General features: G+C 39.1%; 2 protein-coding genes across 8 annotated transcripts; both read left to right on the forward strand.

Moving 5' to 3' along the window:
* Nucleotides 1–5,221: 5,221 nt before the first annotated feature.
* On the forward strand, nucleotides 5,222–11,519 carry LOC125311454 (protein NLRC3-like). Of its 2 annotated transcripts, none has more exons than XM_048269531.1 (10): nucleotides 5,222–5,352; nucleotides 5,522–5,743; nucleotides 6,275–6,439; nucleotides 6,591–6,703; nucleotides 7,029–8,808; nucleotides 9,009–9,179; nucleotides 9,348–9,521; nucleotides 10,162–10,335; nucleotides 10,451–10,497; nucleotides 10,705–11,519. In XM_048269531.1, the coding sequence occupies exons 2-10, from the start codon at nucleotides 5,574–5,576 to the stop codon at nucleotides 11,232–11,234; spliced, it is 3,324 nt and encodes a 1,107-aa protein (XP_048125488.1). In that variant the 5' UTR covers nucleotides 5,222–5,352; nucleotides 5,522–5,573; the 3' UTR covers nucleotides 11,235–11,519. The 2 variants fall into 2 exon arrangements, with proteins under 2 accessions (XP_048125488.1, XP_048125487.1); XM_048269530.1 differs by lacking the exon at nucleotides 10,451–10,497 and adding an exon at nucleotides 10,534–10,592.
* A 1,347-nt stretch (nucleotides 11,520–12,866) lies between these two features.
* Nucleotides 12,867–21,642, forward strand: LOC125311453 (NACHT, LRR and PYD domains-containing protein 12-like). Of its 6 annotated transcripts, none has more exons than XM_048269523.1 (13): nucleotides 12,867–12,932; nucleotides 13,111–13,358; nucleotides 14,377–14,475; nucleotides 15,257–15,352; nucleotides 15,560–15,658; nucleotides 16,446–16,607; nucleotides 16,729–16,796; nucleotides 17,021–18,803; nucleotides 19,109–19,282; nucleotides 19,391–19,564; nucleotides 20,085–20,252; nucleotides 20,339–20,385; nucleotides 20,773–21,642. In XM_048269523.1, exons 3-13 carry the CDS (start codon nucleotides 14,408–14,410, stop codon nucleotides 21,312–21,314), a joined length of 3,381 nt encoding a protein of 1,126 aa, XP_048125480.1. In that variant the 5' UTR covers nucleotides 12,867–12,932; nucleotides 13,111–13,358; nucleotides 14,377–14,407; the 3' UTR covers nucleotides 21,315–21,642. The 6 variants fall into 6 exon arrangements, with proteins under 6 accessions (XP_048125480.1, XP_048125482.1, XP_048125484.1 ...); XM_048269525.1 differs by having other exon boundaries at nucleotides 17,024–18,803; XM_048269527.1 differs by lacking the exon at nucleotides 16,446–16,607.
* The last annotated feature ends 820 nt before the right edge of the window (nucleotides 21,643–22,462 follow it).

The following is a 22,462-nucleotide window of genomic DNA, read 5'->3' on the forward strand; positions in this document are numbered from 1 at the left end:
AGTGGGTAACATTACTGTAAGTGTTGTGTACATTAAAATCACAAAACAACAATGTACATTAAAAGACACACAAACCAATGATTTGGCCAACTTCCTCTTCCTTCCGTCCATGGGGGGCAAAATGCATTGTGGAGTGGGGAGCAGCAGCCAAAAGCCTCCTGCCAGGATCCTCAGTGGGTGGGGAGGATTTCCTGCGCCCTGACTGGCTGCCTGTGCCAAACACTCCCCCCGGAGCGTGGTAGTGTGAGGGGAGGAGTGGACGCAGGGTGGCGGGAGACCTGGTCAAAGCAGGTCGGGAGCCGATCCTGACTGCACACACACCAGTGCGGTCTGGGTCTGGCCTGCACCCCCACACACATACACACACACACACATCTCCCCCATCAGTGTATGAGTGTGTGAGACAATGAGTGAATTTACTCTGGAAAGTACTTTGAAGGGGGTCACAGGGGTTAAAAAGCAGCATTTAAATGCAGTTCCTTTGCTATCTGCCAGCTATCATTTCCCACCTTTTACCCCATCTTTGCCTTCTTTATCCTCTCCTGCATAATTACGTAAAGCACCCCACATGTTTGTGCTCACTGGTCCTAGTGTGTGTGTGTGTGTGTGTGTGTGTGTGTGTGTGTGTGTGTGTGTGTGAGTGTGTATGTGTTTGTGTGTGTGTGTGTGTGTGTGTGTGTGTGTGTGTGTGTGTGTGTGTGTGTGTGTGTGTGTGTGTATGAGTGTATGTGTGTGGGTGACACATTTACGATTTACGATTTACAAAAGCAGGACTCAAGTCATCCTGCCTTGGCTGACATACAGAGAACAAAAGGGCCGGCATCTCTCTGACAGTTCTTTCACATTTTAGTGATACGGTAATACATACAGATAGATCACTGCGGCAACAGAAATGGGTGTGCGGCCGACAGACGTCTGCGGCCACAGCTGTGTGGAAGGCACATGACATGAATGTCTAAAAATAACACACATTTGGAGAGGAGCAGGTGAAGCAGATGTTTCTGACAAATCACTCTCCCATGTCCATGAGAACCACAATTTACAAATGTGCAGCAAAAAGGTGATGCTGGCCAGTGATAATGTTGAATTTCTGTTTCCAATATGTTAATGGCCTTGACCTCAGTAAAATATATCTAGTGTAAGAATCCTAACAGTAGCTCAAGTAACTACTGAACTATAATGCTATTAAGCAAATACTACATTGAATGACTGTGCTTATAAAGACATATCAGCCATTGAAGCACAGTGTAGGAAAGTTCAGAGAGGAGCTGGGATATGTCCACCCTAACAGAGGTTAACAGTTTTTTGACTGGACAAGACATTTTTTATCACACACAGACAGACACATATAGAAGACACTGGAAATGTTTCCACCCTGCTTTAATGGCCAACTTGTATCTGTGTGTGTATGTGTGTGTGTGTGTGTGTGTGTGTGTGTGTGTGTGTGTGTGTGTGTGTGTGTGTGTGTGTGCTTGTGTGTGGCGTCTCTCAGAGCAAATCTCAGCACATTCCATGTTTTAGTGACCAGAGGCAGCACACACACACACGCATGCACGCCGCACAAACACACACACATGCTTTGTCTGAGAATAAACTTGTTCATACACATTTTATATTTATGCATTTAAAGACTCATCTGTTTACATTGTAGCTAACTAATTAATTCTCCTCACAGAATCATGTGTGTACAGTCATGGTTATTGTTATTATGACAATTTGCTATTGCTATTATTCTGTTAAAACTATTTAGCCTATTACTATCATCAGTATTTTAAGTAGGTTAAGACTAGTTTTAAGACTACTTTAAACTGTTAATTTTTCATGTTTATTGTTCTTATATTGCACAACAAAAGCATCTGTTAAGAACATCTTTCAGCTGCTACTCTTAAGTATTATTATTGAGTGGAAGAGGTTATTTTGTGTTTTTCGGTTCTTGATTCTTGCATTGTTCTTTTTTTCTTTGTTCAGCTTTTTGTTTCACCTCTAGGTGTCAGTGTAAACATATCATATGTTAAAAACACAACCTGTAAACATTGTTACATGCACTCCTTAGATCGCAATTAAGAATGTAGCAATATGTATTTATACGTATTGCTTATGTTTGCCAGCAGACAATGTTTTACATGGTCTCTGGATGGGTTCTGCAGAGATCACACAAGAATAACCAGAGTCTGTGCATACATCCCCTGTGCATTCCTATGTATTTTTTTAACGGTTCTTGGAGCAGTTCAATCCAATACATACAGGCCATGTGGAGCATTGATTCTTTTTCATCATATAGGCTAAGAGAACAGAAAGTTTGTCTAAAACATGGCTGTGTCCAGACGTATCTAGTCTGACCCAGTTATAGCAGGCTGTGTGTGAGCTCATGAGTTCATGATGTATGTGGAGGGGGCAGACGAACCGCAGCAGCAAACATCATGCAGAGTAAACAAACACACACACACACACACACACACACACACACACACACACACACACAATTGTGTTCACAATTAAAAATAAATGTAGATAAGCACAAAAATTGATGGGTGCAGTAATCCAAACATGTTTCAAACATGTGACAGCAGATGTTACTGGTATCCACGGCCAGGGTTGGGTAGTAACGGATTACATGTAATCTGGATTACGTAATCAGATTGCAAAAATCAAGTAACTATAATCAGCCCAAATTACAATAAAAAAATTGTGTAATCAGATTACAGTTACATTGTTGGGAATTACCTGATTACATTTTATCATGCAAACAATGCAACTTTTTTATGATGGACTAGCTATCTTTTAATTTGACAAGCTTCGGGCTTGCCATTTCAATCCCCGACCAGTAGGAAAAATGTGGGCGGGGGAAGTGGTTGAGTACTGCTCTCCCGTGCCCACATCCACGGCTGAAGTGCCCTTGAGTAAGGCACTGTAACCCCTCACTGATGCCCGAGCGCCGCTGTAGCAGACAGCTCACTGCTCCGGGTTGGTGTGTGCTTCACCTCACTGTGTGCTCATTGTGTGCTTCATCTTACTGTGTGTTCACTGTGTGCTCTGTGTGCTTCAGTAATTCACGGATTGGGAGACCAAATTTTCCTCACGGGATCAAAAGAGTATCTATACTTGCTACTTATACTTACTAACTTATTTACTATTGGGGCAGGTCTCTCGGCACACTGCCTGATATTTTCCTCCTAATCTTAATGTAGCCTCTTGTTTTAGTGTTACCGTTTACTTTGAGAAAGTCACCAGGTCCTCCTGGTTGAAAAACAACCCAAAGGAATAATTTTCTCACCCCCACAATTGAAATGGACATGGTGTCATTTAATCTCAGGCCATGTCCCTGGGTCAAAAAAATCCAGCGAAAGCTAAATTCATTGTCCAGGTGTGCTCTAGAATAGTGATCCATGATCACATCCATGATGACTAAGTGATCAATTTTGGGATGGGGTGAAAGTTGAATAGCTATAGAAATGTATTAGTTTTGGTTGTTTTTCTGACAATGGGACCTGGTGACCTCAAAGTAAATGGTAACACTAAAACAAGGGGCTGCATTAAGATTTTTGGAGGAAAAGATCAGTTAATTCACACAGGAATGCTTTACTCAGAGCAAAGAGATTTCTTAGATGTAATGATAATAAAGAGAAAAATAGAATGAGAATTCTTTCATCAATTCAGTGGTGGTGTCTTTTACCTAAGGGACATATTTATTGAAGTTATCCTAAAGTAATCAGATTACGTTACATGTTTTTGGTAATCCAACTGATTACGTTACTGATTACAAAAATTGCCATGTAATTTGTAGTTGGTAATGGATTACATTTCAAAGTAATCTGATCCAACCCTGGCACCTTTTCTTCCCAATATGGAAACTTCAATTTATGGATGGGATGAAGTAGCCTACTGTTCTTAGCCAATTATTTGCTTTCAGTTTTGAGAAATCAGGCATCCTGAGACCCCTGACCAGCCTATGTACGTGGCCCAAACGGGCAAATATGAATGCAAAAAAATTATATATATGTGTAGCCAAAACCACAGATTTGTATAACAGACTGATATTTCACCAGCCTCACAATGTAGGTTTCCTCCAGGCATTGCTAAAAAAACAGCCTATATACAAGATGAATGCATTCTTACTGCTCTTATCTATGATAGAAATATCAGGTCTGGAGGTACCAGAAAATACAAAAATCTCTACATGGCATGAAGAGAACATTTGAGGTTTAACCAAATTGATATATTGACAATATAAGTGATAAAATGCATGGAAAGTTCTTAGATGTAATATCTAGAATTCTATCATGTCCGGAGATAAACCATTTCTACCTAAAATGTGAACAGTCTACAAAACAGTCTACAAAATGTGTTTTACATATAGGCTGTAATACAATGCACTACTATTTCAGTCAAGTGGCTTTGCTGTAACATGCTCCCCCTTTAGGTGGCAGATGATTTCACTAGGCGAACAAATAGCTGAGCCAACCCACATAGCCACAAGTAGGCCTAAATAAATAAATAAATAAACACAACACAATGACCTTGAGAATTGTATGGTGTGTACGACTTGAGAGGATATGAGTTGAAATCCTACCCTCTTGTCACTGCAAACAAAACAGACAAAGGCAATGGGCCTGCTGAGAATTACTTGCAAGCAGCACTTTCACTTTCACAACTGGTAGCCAAGTACAAAGAGAATATTAAAAAAAGCTTTGTCATCATCATCATCATCATCATCATCATCATCATCATCATCATCATCATCAATTGTTTAATCAGAGAAGATTGACTGAGCTAGAGCCGGCTCTGACTGCGCTGGAGGCCTGGGCAAATTTTTACTTTGATGCATAGAGTCAAGGGCCTATAGCACAATTAGCATAAATAAGGCATACAGTACAGACCTGTACCACAACTGTCAGTGCTCAAATTACACTACCAAAAATACATTTCATACTTTGTTTGACTCTAAACACTACAGTGTGCTTTGCAAGCCTCTGCTTTTCCTAAATGGCTAAAATCACCAAAACAAAAACACACTGCTGCCAACTAATGTTCTCACCAAATAAGAGTGCCATAAATACTTGTACTACCTAAATATGAAATATGCATTTACTATGTTCTGTACTAATTCATTATCATTCAATGGATTTTTAGTCAAAACAATGCTATAGTGAAACTGTTTAGTTCACAGCACTGCCATAAGTTCACAAACATATGTAACAACAGCATGTGATTCAACAGGCCCCTGGTCTTAGAACAAGAAAAACAACATTCTGTGTATATGTGCGTAACACTTACAGTCAAATGAGGAAACACACTTCCAGAAACACACATCAATAGCATCAACACAGTTAAGCGCTATGATCTCGTTACAAGGTAAGATAAACTACTTCTTTTTAAACTGTTTCAGTGATATTTACACAGTAAAGCTTACATTTGTTGCATGATTTAGTGAATTACATACCCAAATTGATCACATATTACACAGCTTTTTTTCTAATCAGAAGCAAACTCATACCACAATCTTGTCTGTATTTTTCCATAGCCTCAATATAGGATCTTATCTGCACAAGTTTATCGTAGGGACTGACTCCAAAATGGATCAGCCTGGTCATCGTGGGCATGTGGGAACAATTTCTAAACTGAGTCCATCTGAGAGGGGAGACCATGAGGCTCATGGTCCAGGTCAGACACAGAGATCCGTATCTCCTGCACCCAGTGACCTGCCTCCTATATTTGGTGGAGAGGATGCTGACGCTAACCAAAGGTAAGGTGCTAATTTTAGTTATAATGTGTTGATGAATTAATATGTAATAAGTTGATATTGGGAGTTAAAACAGAGTATTGTTAACAAATACAAACGCAGCTGACACGTCAACTGGTTGTGGTCATGTATTATTATTTTTCTTAATGAGACATATGTGTATTGTTTACAGAAATTAATATCATTCATATCAGTACATTTACATTTACATTAACATTAGTTCTATTCATTTATTAATGAATCCAGTGCTTCTTGAAGGCTGTTCTGTTGTTGACTGTAACAACATCGCCCACTGTAGGAAATCCCCTCCTATCTGGCACTGGGAATTTAACTCCTCTCCTGTAGGCCTTTATGAAATTTAGCTGTCGTTTTCTTCAAAGCGACTTTCAGTTGCAGTATATGCTGACACTCCATATGACCAGGCTCCATATGATTTTCTGTATAGTAGAGACCAACTTTTTAATAACAAGCATGCCAACTTATCTTGGCAGTCCTCTCCACAAATGAAGAACAAATCCTTTAATTTATGTGCAGATTAAAGGCAGAGCCGGCCCATCCTCACTCAGAGGAGTATGCGGAGGCTGGCACAGCTTGTGGGGTCGAGGGACACACCAAGAGACCTGTATCTCCAGCACCCAGCTTCCAGTCCATAGAGCTTCCTCCTTTTCTCGGTGGAGAGGCTTCAACTTCAGATGAAAAGTGAGGATACATTAGTGCTTAATAGAGAGCAATGGGTGATTGGGACACGGCAAAACAGCCAACTGTTTTAGACCCACTTTACAGTATTAATGGATTTTCTTAAATATTATGGGAATTTTTTTTGCTGAATATTTCCTTCTGGTGCATTTAGATTGAGAACTGTGCCAACCACATACGTACAAGTGGCCCCTTTGGACGAGGCACAATTAAACATGAACTGTCCTCTTCTGTGTGGTAAGGCTGGAGTTTGTTTACATTGGAAAGGTATGGATGATTTGTTTTTTAATTAAACCATAAATAAAGGGAGAGTACCTAGAATCACATCTATGGACCCTTTCAAGATAGTTCCATTATCAGCATCATAGTTGGACCCAGAAGGCTTCCGTTTTAACATTCCATATATTATCTTAATGCAGAGGAAGTAGATTGGGGCCCAAATAGAACGTTCAAGCATTGTTTTTGTTTTTATTGTTGAAAGGGTCCATACATTTACTAAAATAAATATAGATTTACTGTACTGATGTTGCAGTCACTATTGGCATATCACTATGGTCTTCATTTATTCTTTCAATGTATTCCTTTTCAACAGAGGATATCTTGCAGAGAGTCAAGACTGACCATAAAGCCAGCATGAAAAAGAGGTTTGAGCACATATGCGAGGGAAACATTAATATAACTCATCCAACTCCCCTGAATAGCATATTCACACCCCTCTACATTACTGAGCGACGTTGGGAAAAAGTTAATACACACGAAGTTCGTCTAATAGAACAATCAAGAAGACAAACACAAGACACTGAAATTGACTGCAATAACATCTTTAAACCACTGACTGAAGAAGACAAGGATATCAGAATCGTTCTAACCAAGGGGATTGCTGGCATTGGGAAAACTGTGTCTGTGCAGAAATTCATCCTTGATTGGGCAGAGGGCAAGGCAAACCATGATATAGATTTCATATTTGTGCTCCCTTTCCGGGAAATAAATTTGATTACAGATAACCAGTTCTCTTTTCGCCAACTTCTCTCTGAATTCCACTCTGCCTTGAAACAGCTAACTAATAGCAAGAACATTTACGAGAGGTGCAGTTTGGTGATTATCTTTGATGGGCTGGATGAAAGCAGAATAACATTGGACTTTACCAGTGATCAAGCCCTGAAACTCCATGATGTTTCACAGATATCCTCAGTTGGCGATCTGATAGCAAACCTGATCCAGGGGAATCTTCTCCCATCAGCTCACATATGGATCACATCAAGACCAGCAGCAGCTGGACAGATCCCTGGTCAGTTCATCAGTCGTATGACTGAGGTGCGTGGATTTACTGACCCACAGAAAGATGAGTACTTTCGAAAGAAAATAAGTGATCAGACTCAGGCCAACCAAATCATCTCACACATTAAGACATCAAGAAGCCTTCACTTTATGTGCCACATACCAGTTGTCAGTTGGATCTCTTCCATTGTGCTTCAAGAAGTCTTCCAAAACAACAGGGAACAAATACCCCAAACTCTTACTGAGATATTCACCCATTTCTTAATCATTCAGATGAACATGAAGAGCCAGAAATTTTGGGAAATGGAAGACGGTGCTCCTAGTAGCAAAGTTCTTGAGGCAAACAAAGATGTAATTTTGAAGTTAGCAGAACTAGCATTCACACAACTGGAGAAAGGAAATCTGTTGTTCTATGAGGAGGACCTTGAGGAATGCGGCATCAATGTCACTGAGGCCTCAGTGTACAGTGGTTTGTGTACAGAACTTTTCAGGGAAGAACGTGTATTTAGGCAAAAAAAGGTCTTCTGTTTTGTTCACCTCTCGATTCAGGAGTTTCTTGCTGCTCTTTATGCATTTTACTCCTATGTGAACAGAAACTTCAAAGCTCTGAAGTCTCTCCTCACTGGTTGGGAGAGACAGCACTTCCTGGAAACGCTGCTGAAGGATGCTGTGGACAAGTCCTTGGAGAGTGAAGATGGACACTGGGACCTGTTTGTGCGGTTTCTTTTGGGACTCTCACTGGAGTCAAACCAGAGGCTCCTACAGGGCCTGCTAACACAAACAGTGAGCAGCTCAGAGAGCATTGAGAAAACCATCAAATATACCAAAGAAATTATCCGCTACAAAGACATCAAGGAACGGTGCATGAATCTCTTGCTTTGCTTGCTTGAAATGAATGACAATTCCTTGCACACAGAGATTCAAGAGTACCTGGAGTCTGGAAAAGAACTCTTTTCTTCTCACTGCTCAGTACTGGCCTATACGATTCTTGTCTCAGAAGATGTACTCGATGAACTTGACCTTCAGAAGTACACCACAACCAGTGAAGGTCGTGGACGGCTACTGGGAGCTGTGAGTGGCTGCAGAAAGGCGCGGTTAGTAAACACGCAACCTGCCACATACAGTACTGTACACAGAACATCACAAATTGTGTTCTCTTGTGTAGTCAATTTTGAACATTTAAGAGAAACTTCTGCTTTTTTCATTTGTTTCTGTGAATGGATCAATATGTTATTCTAAAATGTATGTAGTTAGACAACATTTTCATACTAGTTCTTTGTCTTTCTCTCTGTAGTCTGATTGGCTGCCGTCTCACAAGCAAGTTCCTTAAGACAGTGACCTCAGCTCTTCAGTCAGAAACCTCTCAGTTAAGGCATCTAAATCTGAGTTACAATGACCTAAAAGACTTGCAAAATGAGCTCCTTAATGCCATCAAGTCTGAACATTGCAAACTGGAAACACTTATGTGAGTACTGGTCTCATTTGATCAACAATGGCATATACTCACAGTACATTATTAAAATAATGTATAAAAGCCCTAAGTACAGTATTCTTCATATACATTTCACATACAGTATATCATGTTTACGTGTTTATTATATAAATTCACAGTTGATTCTCATTATTCCTATAGGCTAAATTGTTGTGAACTGAAAGAGGATTTCTGTGGCTTCATAAGCTCCCTGCTCAAGTCAGAACACACATGCTTGAAAGAGCTCGATCTGAGCAACAATGATCTTTGTGATGCAGGAGTAGAACAACTCTCAAATGGGCTTATGTCTCCCAATTGTAAAGTTGAAGTTCTCATGTAAGTATAAAATATTAAATGAATTGTGATTGCTGCACAGATCGTGACACACAAGTAGAGGAGAAAACATTTACAAACGCAAGCATACAACAGACTTCAACGGTAACTGAAAATATACCGGGTAAACCAGGATCAGGAGAGATGTGAAATGATATGCTGTCTATAACAATATTTAAAGTGATCCTTTAGTGATCCGTTTCAGCCACAAAAGTGGGGTGTAACATTCTAAATGTGATTGTACATGTGAATACTTTATTTAGCTGTGCTTATTTATATTGAATGGTTTACTCAAGTATTTGGTAACAGTTAACCAGCTAAACGATGAGGACCTGCATTTGGCATGTCATATGGACAAGCAGAAGTTGATTAATTGTTTTTTTTTTATAAGAGATTAACAATACAGCTTTCAACATTAAAGTGAGTTATCAGAGAAGTATTGACAGCAACGGCTAATCAGAGTCATTGTAATTGTTGCAAACACGTTAATGTGAACGACATATAAAGTTTTATTTATTGATATAAATAATCTGGAACCTCTATTATATCAAGAAATATGCATGTTATATTCAAGAAGTACACTTTTTTCCCTTTTTTCTAACCTCCTTTTTTCTAATCTCCTTTGTAAACCATTTGATCACAGGCTCTCAGGTTGTCTTGTATCAGAGAGGGGTTTTGAAGTTTTAGCCTCAGTTCTAGAGTCCAACCATTCCAACCTCAGAGAGCTGGATTTGAGCTACAATCACCCAAGTGAAACTGCAGTCTCACACATCTCCTCTCTGGAACAGAACAAAGGCTATAAACTGACATCACTTAAGTATGTAAAGTGTTTAATGGTTAATTATCAGAGACAATTTCACTCTTCCACAATATATTTGTATCTGGTTTAGTTTGCATGTGAACATGCTTTCATGACTTTTTTTGTGCTCCAGTGTTGAACATGGTGGAGAGTTGAGATTGAAAGCAGGTCTGAGAAAATGTAAGTATTTTCATTTGTATGTTTTTGTGATTTCAGTGTTTCTGTGAGAATACACGTGATCGTCCAAGTAACTGTACAGACGGACAGCTGTCCAAGTAACTCTACAGACCGACAGTCAACAACAACTAAAACCAACTAAATACCTTTTCTGGTATGCCATATTGTTCTGTGCATGTTGACATGTTTTTCTTTTATTCTTACATACAGATGCCTGTGAGCTCACAATGGACCCAAACACACCACACAAAGACATAGCTCTGTCCAAGAAGGACACCAAGGCCAAACGAGGGATCATGCAACTATACCCTCCCCACGAAGAGCGGTTCGAGGTCTTTGAACAAGTGCTGTGCAGAGAGGGTCTGACTGGACGCCGCTACTGGGAGGCTGAGTGGGGTCACAAAGGAGCGGCTATTGCAGTGGCATACAGAGGCATAGAGAGGAAAGGAAAGGTTGACAGCGAGTTTGGATCAAATGACAAATCCTGGAGTTTGATGTGCTGTGATAATGTTTACATTGTTAAGCACAATGGTAAAAATATTGACATACCAGTGCCACCGTCCAACCGAAACTGTATAGGTGTGTATCTGGACTGGCCAGCGGGAACATTGTCTTTCTACAAAGTCTCTAATGACACACAGGTGCATTTGCACACTTTTTGTACAACATTTACTGAGCCTGTGTATCCAGGGTTTGGACTTGAATATGATTCATCTCTATCTCTTTGTGAAATTAAGTAGTTTTCTTCATGAAGGTATGCCAGGCAACCATTTATAAGAGTTTGTATATATGTTTCTTTGTATGTATGTATGTATGTCATTTGTACTGTGGCCGTTATCATGGCTACTGCATGTGTAATTTCATCAAGGGCTAACCTCTATTAGATTCTAGGTCATTTTCGAGTTCATGTCTCCACTTGTCTCAAAAATTAAACTTGTGTCTTATGTCTTCCCATCAAACAAGTTTGTTTATCTGATGAAGACCAAGTGTCTAAATGTTGCCAAATAAACAGAGTGTGAACGCTGTGAAGTTACTTCCTTGTATCTTGCTAAAATTAGAGGCCACAAGCCAAAGACGATGGCAATTCCTTCCACCCAAAGAAACAGCCAGGATCATGACACATAGGCTACAGCAAGAAGGTCATTGACACCCATATAGCTTTTTGAGTTCAAGTACAAGACAGTAGACATTTAGACGTATAGATAGGTATAGATATCTTGCATCTTAAATTGTTAATGACTCCACATAACTCAAGTGTTAAGAGGTCCTTAGGGATCCATTCTACCCTAATGACTCATAACATGGTATTTTTTTTAAGCTTGATAAATGTTAGAATGTACGTAAAATTTCCTTTCATAATGGTCCAGCAGTGATATCTGGATGACTGTTGGCATACTGGCCATCAGCAGTCACTATTATACGTTTGGAAGCAACTGTAAGATTACTCTACCTTTAAATTAATTGTAAAATTCAGTGCACTGCATTCACCTCAAGCAAACTCTCCTCTAAAGTCATACTGAAACACCCTCTTCAGGCAAGTTTTTGACACTACAGAAAAACTGTGAAGGGCAACTTTTAAAAACTATTTATTTCTGCACTGTTCAATTCAAGTAGCTCTTTCAATCTAAATCCTTTACATAATGCATCATGAGTCTAATTTATCACAAATTCAATGATAATAATGAAATAATGAAATTATATATATATATATATATATATATATATATATATATATATATATATATATATATATATATATATATATATGTAATAATATAACATTTAATGTTTATTTAATGTAATTTCCAGTACAAATGCATGAAGAAGGATTTGTGCATGATGAATTTATGATTATGTTCACTTAGGAATGAATTATGATTATGCTAACTAAACTCTCTGTCCAATTCATCTCAGTCCATAAGAGTGAAAGAGTTAATGTGAAAATAAGTTTGACATGATCGCACACCTACATATTTTTAAGTTCAACAGGTTTTCTTACAAAGAAACAAATAACATCATATGACTCAACTGCTAAATAAGGGTCCCTTTGTCTCTTGTAAATGTATAAATGTTTAATTTATAATTGTAAATTTACAAATGTTTAATTTATAAGTGAGAAAAAGAAGTTACTTAGAAGTGAAAACACACAGGGTGATGGAAATGTAAATGTCAAACATAAATCACTTCATGTGAACAGTGAGAGGTGGAGCATGTCTTAGATAACCTTGATACAGGATCTAAAATGGACTTCAAGGGAACTGGTTGAACCAGAAATTCAACAGTCCTGGAAAGTACCTGCCAACACACACATGGTAATTGCACACTCTTCACTAGGCTGGATATTCATGACAATTCATGTCAATGTAATGTTACAGAAATGTCATATGTTTTCATCAACTATTAGGCATAGCTGTCCTGCAGCTTCAAATTCAACACATGTGAGTACAGCTATGATTGTTTCAGAGCCCCAAGGGTGTTTGAGAATCCTTTTGCCATCTTTCAAGTGTCAATGAAAGATAGTCTTAGCTACCGATTGTTTACATTTTTTTAAATGTATTTCAGTTACTGCATTATGCTTTAGCAACTCACTCAGAAATACAATTTGTGTGCCCACAGTGTGTAAAGCAATGTGTGGCTGACTAGTCTCTCTGAGGTGAAAGAGGCTGACGAGGCTACACCTACACCAGGTAATAGAGTGGAGCATGACGGGCAGATGGACAGAAAGATGAGTCTCGCTGAATAGAGAGCACAGGGAGACACTGATCTCAGCACAGCAACAATGTCATCATATGCCCAGCCGAGAACATCAATAAGGCTAAAGCACAGCCAACTGAACTGACAGAGACTTCCTGCTTTGGTCAGAGGTGAGGAGGATAATTAGCTCACTTGTTCTTGAACATTAGAATAATGGCTTTATCTAAAATACGGTGGGGTGAGTTAAACAACGCTAGTGCATAAACTTACTGTAATCCAGATTGGGGCAACACATTCGTTTTAAGAGTGTTGAAAAGTCAACATTTTCCAGATTATAACACAAGGACACATCACTTTATCTTGGCAAAATATTGTTGGTATTTGAGCTCAGTCACTCAAATGCAACTCTCTCTATTCTGATTTTCCAAAAGCAATGTTTTTGATTAAGCTGTGTAGTGTATTGCTTAGACCAAGTCATGTGTGGCAGTTTGTTTGCTATTTGCAAAAATGACAGCACATGCGATGGATGAACAGAGGACACAGAGGAGATGTTTTCTGAGATTGATCAAAATAAAGGACTAAACCTTCATGCAATTATCAACCTTATGTATGTATTATTTGTATTAAATGTATTATTTGTCTCCTTAAGATTGTTTACCAAGAAATGATTACATTAGGAAAGTACAGGGCAGAACAGACTTTCTGAGTATTATGGTGCTTTGGGTGACCTCTTAAAATCAGTAAATCAGATTGGTCATATTCCCTTAATGTGCTGATAGAAATATTAAACGAAGTGTTTTGCTTATGTGGAAAAATCCTGTGTAACTGGTATTTCTAGTTTAAAAATACATTGACATGTGAGTCATGTACAGTATGTAGCCTACTAAATGACACCATTCCCAAAGTGAATGATGTAGAAACATAAAACATCTAATACAAGCACATCGCAGTATTGCATTCCACCACAATTATTTTTGCATGCCCTTGCAAAGGAAAGCAAAACCATTGCTGGGGATGGGGGACTCCTACCATGTCCCATGTCCATAAAGAGCAAACCCTACATGAACATCAAAATCATACAGCTGAAAAGTTTATTCTGGCAAGAAGAATGTTCTCATATTGATCAATGATCTTGATATTTCTATTTGCAGTGTTAATATTCTAATGTTATTCCATGTTTATGAGTAGATCAGTCTCCCCAGTGCCAAGTCTTTTATCAATGAAGAGCAGTGACTCCATGATGCAGCCTATCAATATGGATGGAGGGACTGGCCATTCTGATCACAGGTGAGGATACATTTTATTGGCAAGAAGAATGTATCATAAAAGTTAAGTTCTTATTCTCATATTGACCAATAAGTGAAGATTATGGTTCCAAAATGCTATATCTCTATTTTTGAAAACATTAATAACTCATGTTATTTATTTTTGGATTTCAGGTAATAATAATAATACAATTGCAGTTGTGTTGTTTTGATTAAGTAAAGATAAATGTAGTAACTATAACCCAATTACAGTTCTGCTAAAATTACTTGGAGAACAAAATGTTTAAAAATGATTTATGAAAACTCACTAAAATGGAGGATATAGCGTTTTGGAACCAAGTGCAATATTTCTGTTCAATGTTAATATTCTAATGCTATTCCATATTGTTCATGAGTAGATCAGTCTCCCCAGTCCCAAGTCTTTTATCAATGAAGAATGTATCACATAGGTTAAGACTCCAATACACTTATTGATGCAGCTATATTCAATGTTCATGGATGGAGGGACAATGGCAGTGACTCCATGATGCAACCTGATGGAGGGGACTGGCCATTCTGATCTGGTGAGGATACATTTTATTGGCAAGAAGAATGTATCATAAAGAATGTTATTCTCATATTGTTAAGGTTCCTTATTTTGAAAACTTATATTAATTTATTTTTGGATTTCAATACAATTGCAGTTGTGTTTTTTGATTGTTAAATCTATAACCCAATTACAGTTTAAAATGCTAGAACAAAATGTTTAAAAATTTTATGAAAACTAAAAATGGAGGATAGTATTCCATATTGTTCATGAGTAGATCAGTCTCCCCAGTGCCAAGTCTTTTATCAATGAAAAGCAGTGACTCCATGATGCAGCCTATCAATCTGGATGGAGGGACTGGCCATGATCACAGGTGAGGATACATTTGTTTATCACATAGGTTAAGGCTAGAATAATGTATCTAATATAAAGGCTATTCCATATTGTTCATGAGTAGATCAGTCTCCCCAGTCCTTTTTATTCTCATGATGCAGCCTGAATCTGGATGGAGGGACTGGCCATAATTTCTGTTTAATGTCACTATTCTAATGCTAGGCTATTCCATATTGTTCATGAGTAGATCAGTCTCCCCAGTCCCAAGTCTTTTATCATTGAAGAGCAGTGACTCCATGATGCAGCCTATCAATGTGGATGGAGGGACTGGCCATTCTAATCACAGGTGAGGACATGTTTCATTGAAGAATGCATCATACAAAAATTCTGCTCTGTGTTTTGGCATATTAGGATTAATGGAGCATTTTAAACTACATCCCCATTTCCAAAAAAGTTTGGATGCTGTGTAAAATCTAAATAAAAACAAATAATTTACAAATCCCATAAACCAATCATTGCCAATGGAACATACATAGCACATAAATAACATATGACATAACATATAACATAAACATAAACATTTGTTTCTTGCAAATAGCAATAGGCCTCCTGTATTTAGATAAAATCGAGGCTAAAAACACAATAAAGTCCAGGACTTATTTCCATTGTGGTCCTCAACACATAACACCACAAGACAAGACACTCATAGAGTGTGTGATAATCAATGACATAACATAAAAACATTCTTCTTAAATAAATAAAAATGATAAAATGGTACCTGCCCCCTGTTCTATTCAGCTACCCTCGCTAGTAACCAGGCCTTGATTCTCTTCTTAAAAGAGTTCGGAAATTACTTTAATTTGTCGATCTAACTTGTTCCACTGAACTGCACCTATATAGGCAAAGGTTCCTTTCCCTAACAATGTCTCAAATGTATAAGGACACAGATCTGATATGCTGCCACGAGTGCAAATATTGTGTGTGTCCTTTACCTTAGTAAGAAGACACGCAAAACAAATTTGGACACTACCAAACAACATTTTATGGATCATGGTCAGCTTTGACTTAACCAAATTAAAAGATATAATGTCTGCAACACTGCTTTTGACTCCCATATATTTAATATTCAAAAGGCAACGTTTCGACCCTGCTGGGTCTTCTTCAGGCAAATGGTGGACTCATTTGATGAAGGGATGTAGGCCTTACAATCAGCTGACCTACCATGTGATGTCAACTGGTATGATTGGGTCTAAGAGCCCCACTAATCACTCAATTAAGAGAACACTTTCATACAGGTATTTCACAAACCTATACATCTCAAAAAGGGCAACGACATCATTTATGCAGGGATTGTGTTAGCTCCTGTGGAGATGTGAATGAAGCATCAGAGCGCACCTCTGCTGTGTGTTCCAACAGGTCTAGATCACCTTCACCCTCACACACAGTTCAGCCAGATAACAACTTGTATTCTGGTCCCATCAGACGTGAGACTGAATTCTTTATCTCAAATGTTTTTACATCTGATTTTAGCGATACATGGATTAGTAATCTATTTTATTACTGTTGCAAAGTTAGCAGTTGCCATGTAAACTTTCCTTGATATAATGCTAGAGAAATAAGGACTTTGCCTCAATAAAGAGGGTTTCACAATGATTTGAGGTATTTCTTTTACCTCAGCAAATAACTAACATGTGATTCCTTTGATCAGCAGAGGACAATATCCTGGAAAGAGTGAAGATGAGCCATAAAGCCACAATGAAAAAGAGGTTTGAGCACGTTTGTGAGGGAAACATTAAACCAGGAAATGAAACTCCTTTAAACACGATATTTACACCCCTCTATATCACTGAGGGATGGACTGAAAGCGTGAAAGCACATGAAGCTCGACAAATTGAAACATCAAGAAGACAAACACAAGACAACGCAATCAACTATAATGATATCTTTAAAACATTGCTTGAAGAGCAAGTGTGTATCAGAGCAGTGCTAACCAAAGGGGTTGCTGGCATTGGAAAAACAGTGTCTGTGCAGAAATTCATTCTTGATTGGGCAGAGGACAAGGCAAATTGTGATATAGATTTTATATTTGTGCTCCCTTTCCGGGAAATTAACTTAATCTCAAATGAACAGTACTGTTTTCATCAACTTCTGGTTGACTTCCACCCTGCCTTGAAACAGCTAACAGATAACAAAATGTATGAGGAGTGCATTCTGGTTGTAATTTTTGATGGGCTGGATGAAAGCAGAATTACATTGAACTTTACCAGTGATCAATCCCTGAAACTCCATGATGTTTCACAGATATCCTCAGTTGGCGATCTGATAGCAAACCTGATCCAGGGGAATCTTCTCCCATCAGCTCACATATGGATCACATCAAGACCAGCAGCAGCTGGACAGATCCCTGGTCAGTTCATCAGTCGTATGACTGAGGTGCGTGGATTTACTGACCCACAGAAAGATGAGTACTTTCGAAAGAAAATAAGTGATCAGACTCAGGCCAACCAAATCATCTCACACATTAAGACATTAAGAAGCCTTCACTTTATGTGCCACATACCAGTTGTCAGTTGGATCTCTTCCATTGTGCTTCAAGAAGTCTTCCAAAACAACAGGGAACAAATACCCCAAACTCTTACTGAGATATTCACCCATTTCTTAATCATTCAGATGAACATGAAGAGCCAGAAATTTGGGGAAATGGAAGACGGTGCTCCTAGTAGCAAAGTTCTTGAGGCAAACAAAGATATAATTTTGAAGTTAGCAGAACTAGCATTCACACAACTGGAGAAAGGAAATCTGCTGTTCTATGAAGAGGACCTTGAGGAATGTGGCATCAATATCACTGAGGCCTCAGTGTACAGTGGTTTGTGTACAGAACTTTTCAGGGAAGAATTTGTGTTCACGCAAAAAAAGGTCTTCTGTTTTGTTCACCTCTCGATTCAGGAGTTTCTTGCTGCTCTTTATGCATTTTACTCCTATGTGAACAGAAACTTCAAAGCTCTGAAGTCTCTCCTCACTGGTTGGGAGAGACAGCACTTCCTGGAAACACTGCTGAAGGATGCTGTGGACAAGTCCTTGGAGAGTGAAGATGGACACTGGGACCTGTTTGTGCGGTTTCTTTTGGGGCTCTCACTGGAGTCAAACCAGAGGCTCCTACAGGGCCTGCTAACACAAACAGTGAGCAGCTCAGAGAGCATTGAGCAAACCATCAAATATACCAAAGAAATTATCCGCTACAAAGACATCAAGGAACGGTGCATGAATCTCTTGCTTTGCTTGCTTGAAATGAATGACAATTCCTTGCACACAGAGATTCAAGAGTACCTGGAGTCTGGAAAAGAACTCTTTTCTTCTCACTGCTCAGTACTGGCCTATACGATCCTTGTCTCAAAAGATGTACTCGATGAACTTGACCTTCAGAAGTACAACACCACAAGTGAAGGTCGTCAAAGACTTTTAGGAGCTGTTGCAGGCTGCAGAAAGGCTCGGTGAGTATTTTTCAAAGATATAATCGAAACATTACAGGAATAGGGTGGTCTGGGCTGGCTGGGCTGGCATGTACTGTAGCCTGAAAAGTTGTGGGTTCAATTCCCTTGATCAAGGCATTTAACCCCAAGTTGCTCTAGGGGAGAATGGCCCTTGTAATATAATTGACATGTGTAAGCCTTAAAGTTCACTCATAGGAGCCAATGGCAAATCAACTCACAATGCACTGTTGACACTGATCATGTCTCAAACGAAGGCTGAATCAAATGTCTTGTGTTTTAAACTATCTTAATTTTTCTTTCTGTAGACTGGTCGGGTGTCAACTCACTGTGAAAAGCTTTGAGACTGTAACACAGGCCCTTGAGTCCGAAATCTCACAACTGAAAGAACTGGATCTAAGTTACAACAACCTACAGATTGTTACCACTGAAGCCCTCTCCCTTCGACTGCAAAATTCTCAATGCAAAGTGGAAACACTGAGGTTATCAAAACATACTCAAAATCAGTATTTGCCGTATTTGCTATATTCATAATATGTTTAAAAGAAAAAGAAAACAAATGTAAATATTTCAGTTGAATTAATTTGCAGGCTTGTTTGCTGTGAACTGAAAGAGGACTTTGGTGAATTCATAAGCTCCGTTTTCCAGTGGCCACACTCACATCTAAAAGAGCTTGACCTGACAAACAATGATCTTTGTGACACAGGACTAGAATTTCTTTCAAATGGGTTAAGATCTACAAATTGTAAAATGGAGACTTTAAGGTTCGGATGAAATTCACATGAGCACATACACACATTTAGCCTGGGAAACACTCGGAGCTTCACAATTGCACAATTGGGAGTGGGTCTGGAAAATATTCATTAACTTATGACTTCTAGCAGGGGTGTAACTAGCAGTAAAATTACACTTAAATTGGTACATTAAACTCTTACCAAATAGATTCAAAAGCGTAGCAATCTTGTAAACAAAGGTTTTAAATGCAGTTGTTTTCTCATTTCCAAAGAAATACACGTTCATGCCGGATTAGCGATTGTATTTGCATGTCTGTGTTTTATGAACATTGGAAATGGGCTTCAATGGCCTCTTGGCCAGACGGAACTACAGAGCAAATCCCAAATTTGCCGAAAGTTCGTATGGGTATTCCCAGGCTAACACACATGTAGATTCTATTGTCTCAATTGAAACTCAATTGTCATTGACTGAGCTGTGAAATCAACACAATACTCAACTTAACCATATTTTCTCTGTTTCCCCTCTCTCCTTCTCCCTCTACTCTGGAAGGCTTTCTGGCTGTCTCATTACAGAGAAGGGTTGCACATTCTTATCCACAGCTTTGGTTTCAAACCACTCCCACCTTAAAGAGCTGGATCTAAGCTACAATCACCTTGGAGACTCAGGGATCAAGCTACTTTCATCTCAGGACATAGGCTTTAAACTGGAGAATCTCAAGTAAGCAGAGCAGATTTAGATGTATTCAATCTCTCTATTGTAGTGACTCATTCTAGGTGCTCAACACTAAATATTTTTTCACTCAGTGTTGACCATGATGGAAAGAAGTTCCTGAAACCTGGTCTAGAGAAATGTAAGTGTTTATAACATTCCGTATTTCACTAGAACACTAAATAACCGATAAATGTGTCTATTGATGTATAAATTATTCCTAGATAATCATTCTTCCACCAAGAAATATATTTCCTCTATCTGAATGGTTGCCACGCAATGTCGAGACGCAGCTACTTTAACTTTTGTATCAAGTTATGGTAGCGCAGTAATATAGAACGAAATGTGGTCAAGGTGTATGTTTATGCTGCATTTTACAACGGCATCAAATGTGATTCAGCCAATCAAAGTCAAGGACCGGAACTATCAGTTTTAGAAATACACACATTACACAGACAAAATCACACCTGTATGTAATGTGCTTGACCATATTCCATAGCCTTTGCCATCTTTTCTCAATCCCCCTCAGATGCTTGTGAGCTCACCATGGACCCAAACACAGCCCACCACAAGCTTGGGCTTTCTAAAGGAGACACCAAGGCTACGAATCTTAGAAAGAACTCTCATTCGGATCACCCAGATCGATTTGAAGTTATTGAGCAAGTGCTGTGCAGAGAGGGTCTGACAGGACGCGCTTACTGGGAAGTGGAATGGGCTCGTGAGGGAGCGGCTATTGCAGTAGCATACAGAGACATAAGCAGGAAAGGGGCACATGACAGCCAATTTGGGTCTAACAACAAGTCCTGGAGTCTCAGAGGTCAGTTTTGGGGCCATTGCCTTGCCCAGCACAATAATAAGACCATACAAGTGCCAGTGCCCAAACCCAACCCGAGACAACACAGAGTGGGGGTGTATCTGGACTGGCAGGCTGGAACTCTTTCATTCTATCAAGTGTGTGCAAGGGACACAAGAATCCATCTGTACACCTTTTCTGCCAAGTTCACTGAGCCCCTTTATCCAGGGTTCTGGGTTGACCATGACTCCGCTGTGTCTCTGTGTCAGATTGACTAGCTCCCATATCTACACATTCACTTCCGCAGTTTTGGGAGATGTGAACTTTGTGAAGTCCTAGATAAAACTACCCAGCATTGTTTTATGGATGTACTGTATATCAATGATACCAATGTTTTTTTTATTTATTAGTTTACAGTGATAAATGTCATATTTACAGCATGTTTCACATCTCTGTATGATTCTTTTTCAGTATATTCTTAATGTTACAGTACTTTCCACTTTCATGTCTGTGAACTCATTTCACTCATCACCACTCATTTGATGTATAGCGCCACCCAGTTACAAATGTAAAAACAAAAATGAGGTGTTGTAATCGCAGGTTACTCTGGCTGACATGGTCAAAACTGCACAAAATTTTAGGATCATTATGACACCCTCTGATTGCATGCCAAGTTTTTTTGGAATCTGTTCATGGGGGACTATACAATATATTAATATATGTGTACATTTAGTGACTGTACACTATGCATGCACACATGAACACATGCAAACACACACAGAAAGATACATGCACAGTACACATGCAGGCACACACACACACAAACACAAAAACACAAAAACACTGACACACACACATACACAGACACATAAACACATACACACACACACAAAAGCACAAAGACACACACACACACACACACACACACACACACACACACACACACACACACACACACACACACACACACACACACACACTCACACATGTACACACACACACACACATAAACACACACACACACACACATAAAGACACATGCACACACAGTAGACATGTAGGCATACATATGCATGCACGTACATGCACACACACAGGCACACATGCACAGACTCACACGCATACACACACACACAGGCACGCACACTGCAGTAGACATGCAGGCATATGCACACACACACATAAAAACACACACACGCAGGCACACACACACCCCCCCATTACACACTCACAATGAACAGTACGATGGGGCAGAATTATTTTCTGTCATACTGTAGGGCCCACATTTTCTAGCAGCGCCCCTGCATGTGTGCGTGTGCTGATATGGCCCCTATGAATTCCATGAAACTTCATGCATTCAGAGGGTGTCATAATGATCCTACACTTCACATTTCTTGCAGTTTTTAAGTTGTCATCCAAAGATACC

The sequence above is a fragment of the Alosa alosa genome, chromosome 18 (assembly GCF_017589495.1).
Source record: "Alosa alosa isolate M-15738 ecotype Scorff River chromosome 18, AALO_Geno_1.1, whole genome shotgun sequence".
Taxonomy (NCBI): domain Eukaryota; kingdom Metazoa; phylum Chordata; class Actinopteri; order Clupeiformes; family Clupeidae; genus Alosa; species Alosa alosa.

What these genes read in the sequence shown, in the direction of transcription:
- LOC125311454 (XM_048269530.1), top strand. Translation starts at nt 5,574, where the DNA reads ATGGATCAGCCTGGTCATCGTGGGCATGTGGGAACAATTTCTAAACTG. An exon ending in AGTTTGTTTACATTGGAAAG is followed by an intron (nt 6,704 to 7,028) that starts GTATGGATGATT and finishes CCTTTTCAACAG; the next exon opens with AGGATATCTTGCAGAGAGTC. An exon ending in AGTGGCTGCAGAAAGGCGCG is followed by an intron (nt 8,809 to 9,008) that starts GTTAGTAAACAC and finishes TTCTCTCTGTAG; the next exon opens with TCTGATTGGCTGCCGTCTCA.
- LOC125311453 (XM_048269523.1), top strand. Translation starts at nt 14,408, where the DNA reads ATGAAGAGCAGTGACTCCATGATGCAGCCTATCAATATGGATGGAGGG. An exon ending in GGGACTGGCCATGATCACAG is followed by an intron (nt 15,353 to 15,559) that starts GTGAGGATACAT and finishes GTTCATGAGTAG; the next exon opens with ATCAGTCTCCCCAGTCCCAA. An exon ending in TGTAAAATGGAGACTTTAAG is followed by an intron (nt 19,565 to 20,084) that starts GTTCGGATGAAA and finishes CTACTCTGGAAG; the next exon opens with GCTTTCTGGCTGTCTCATTA.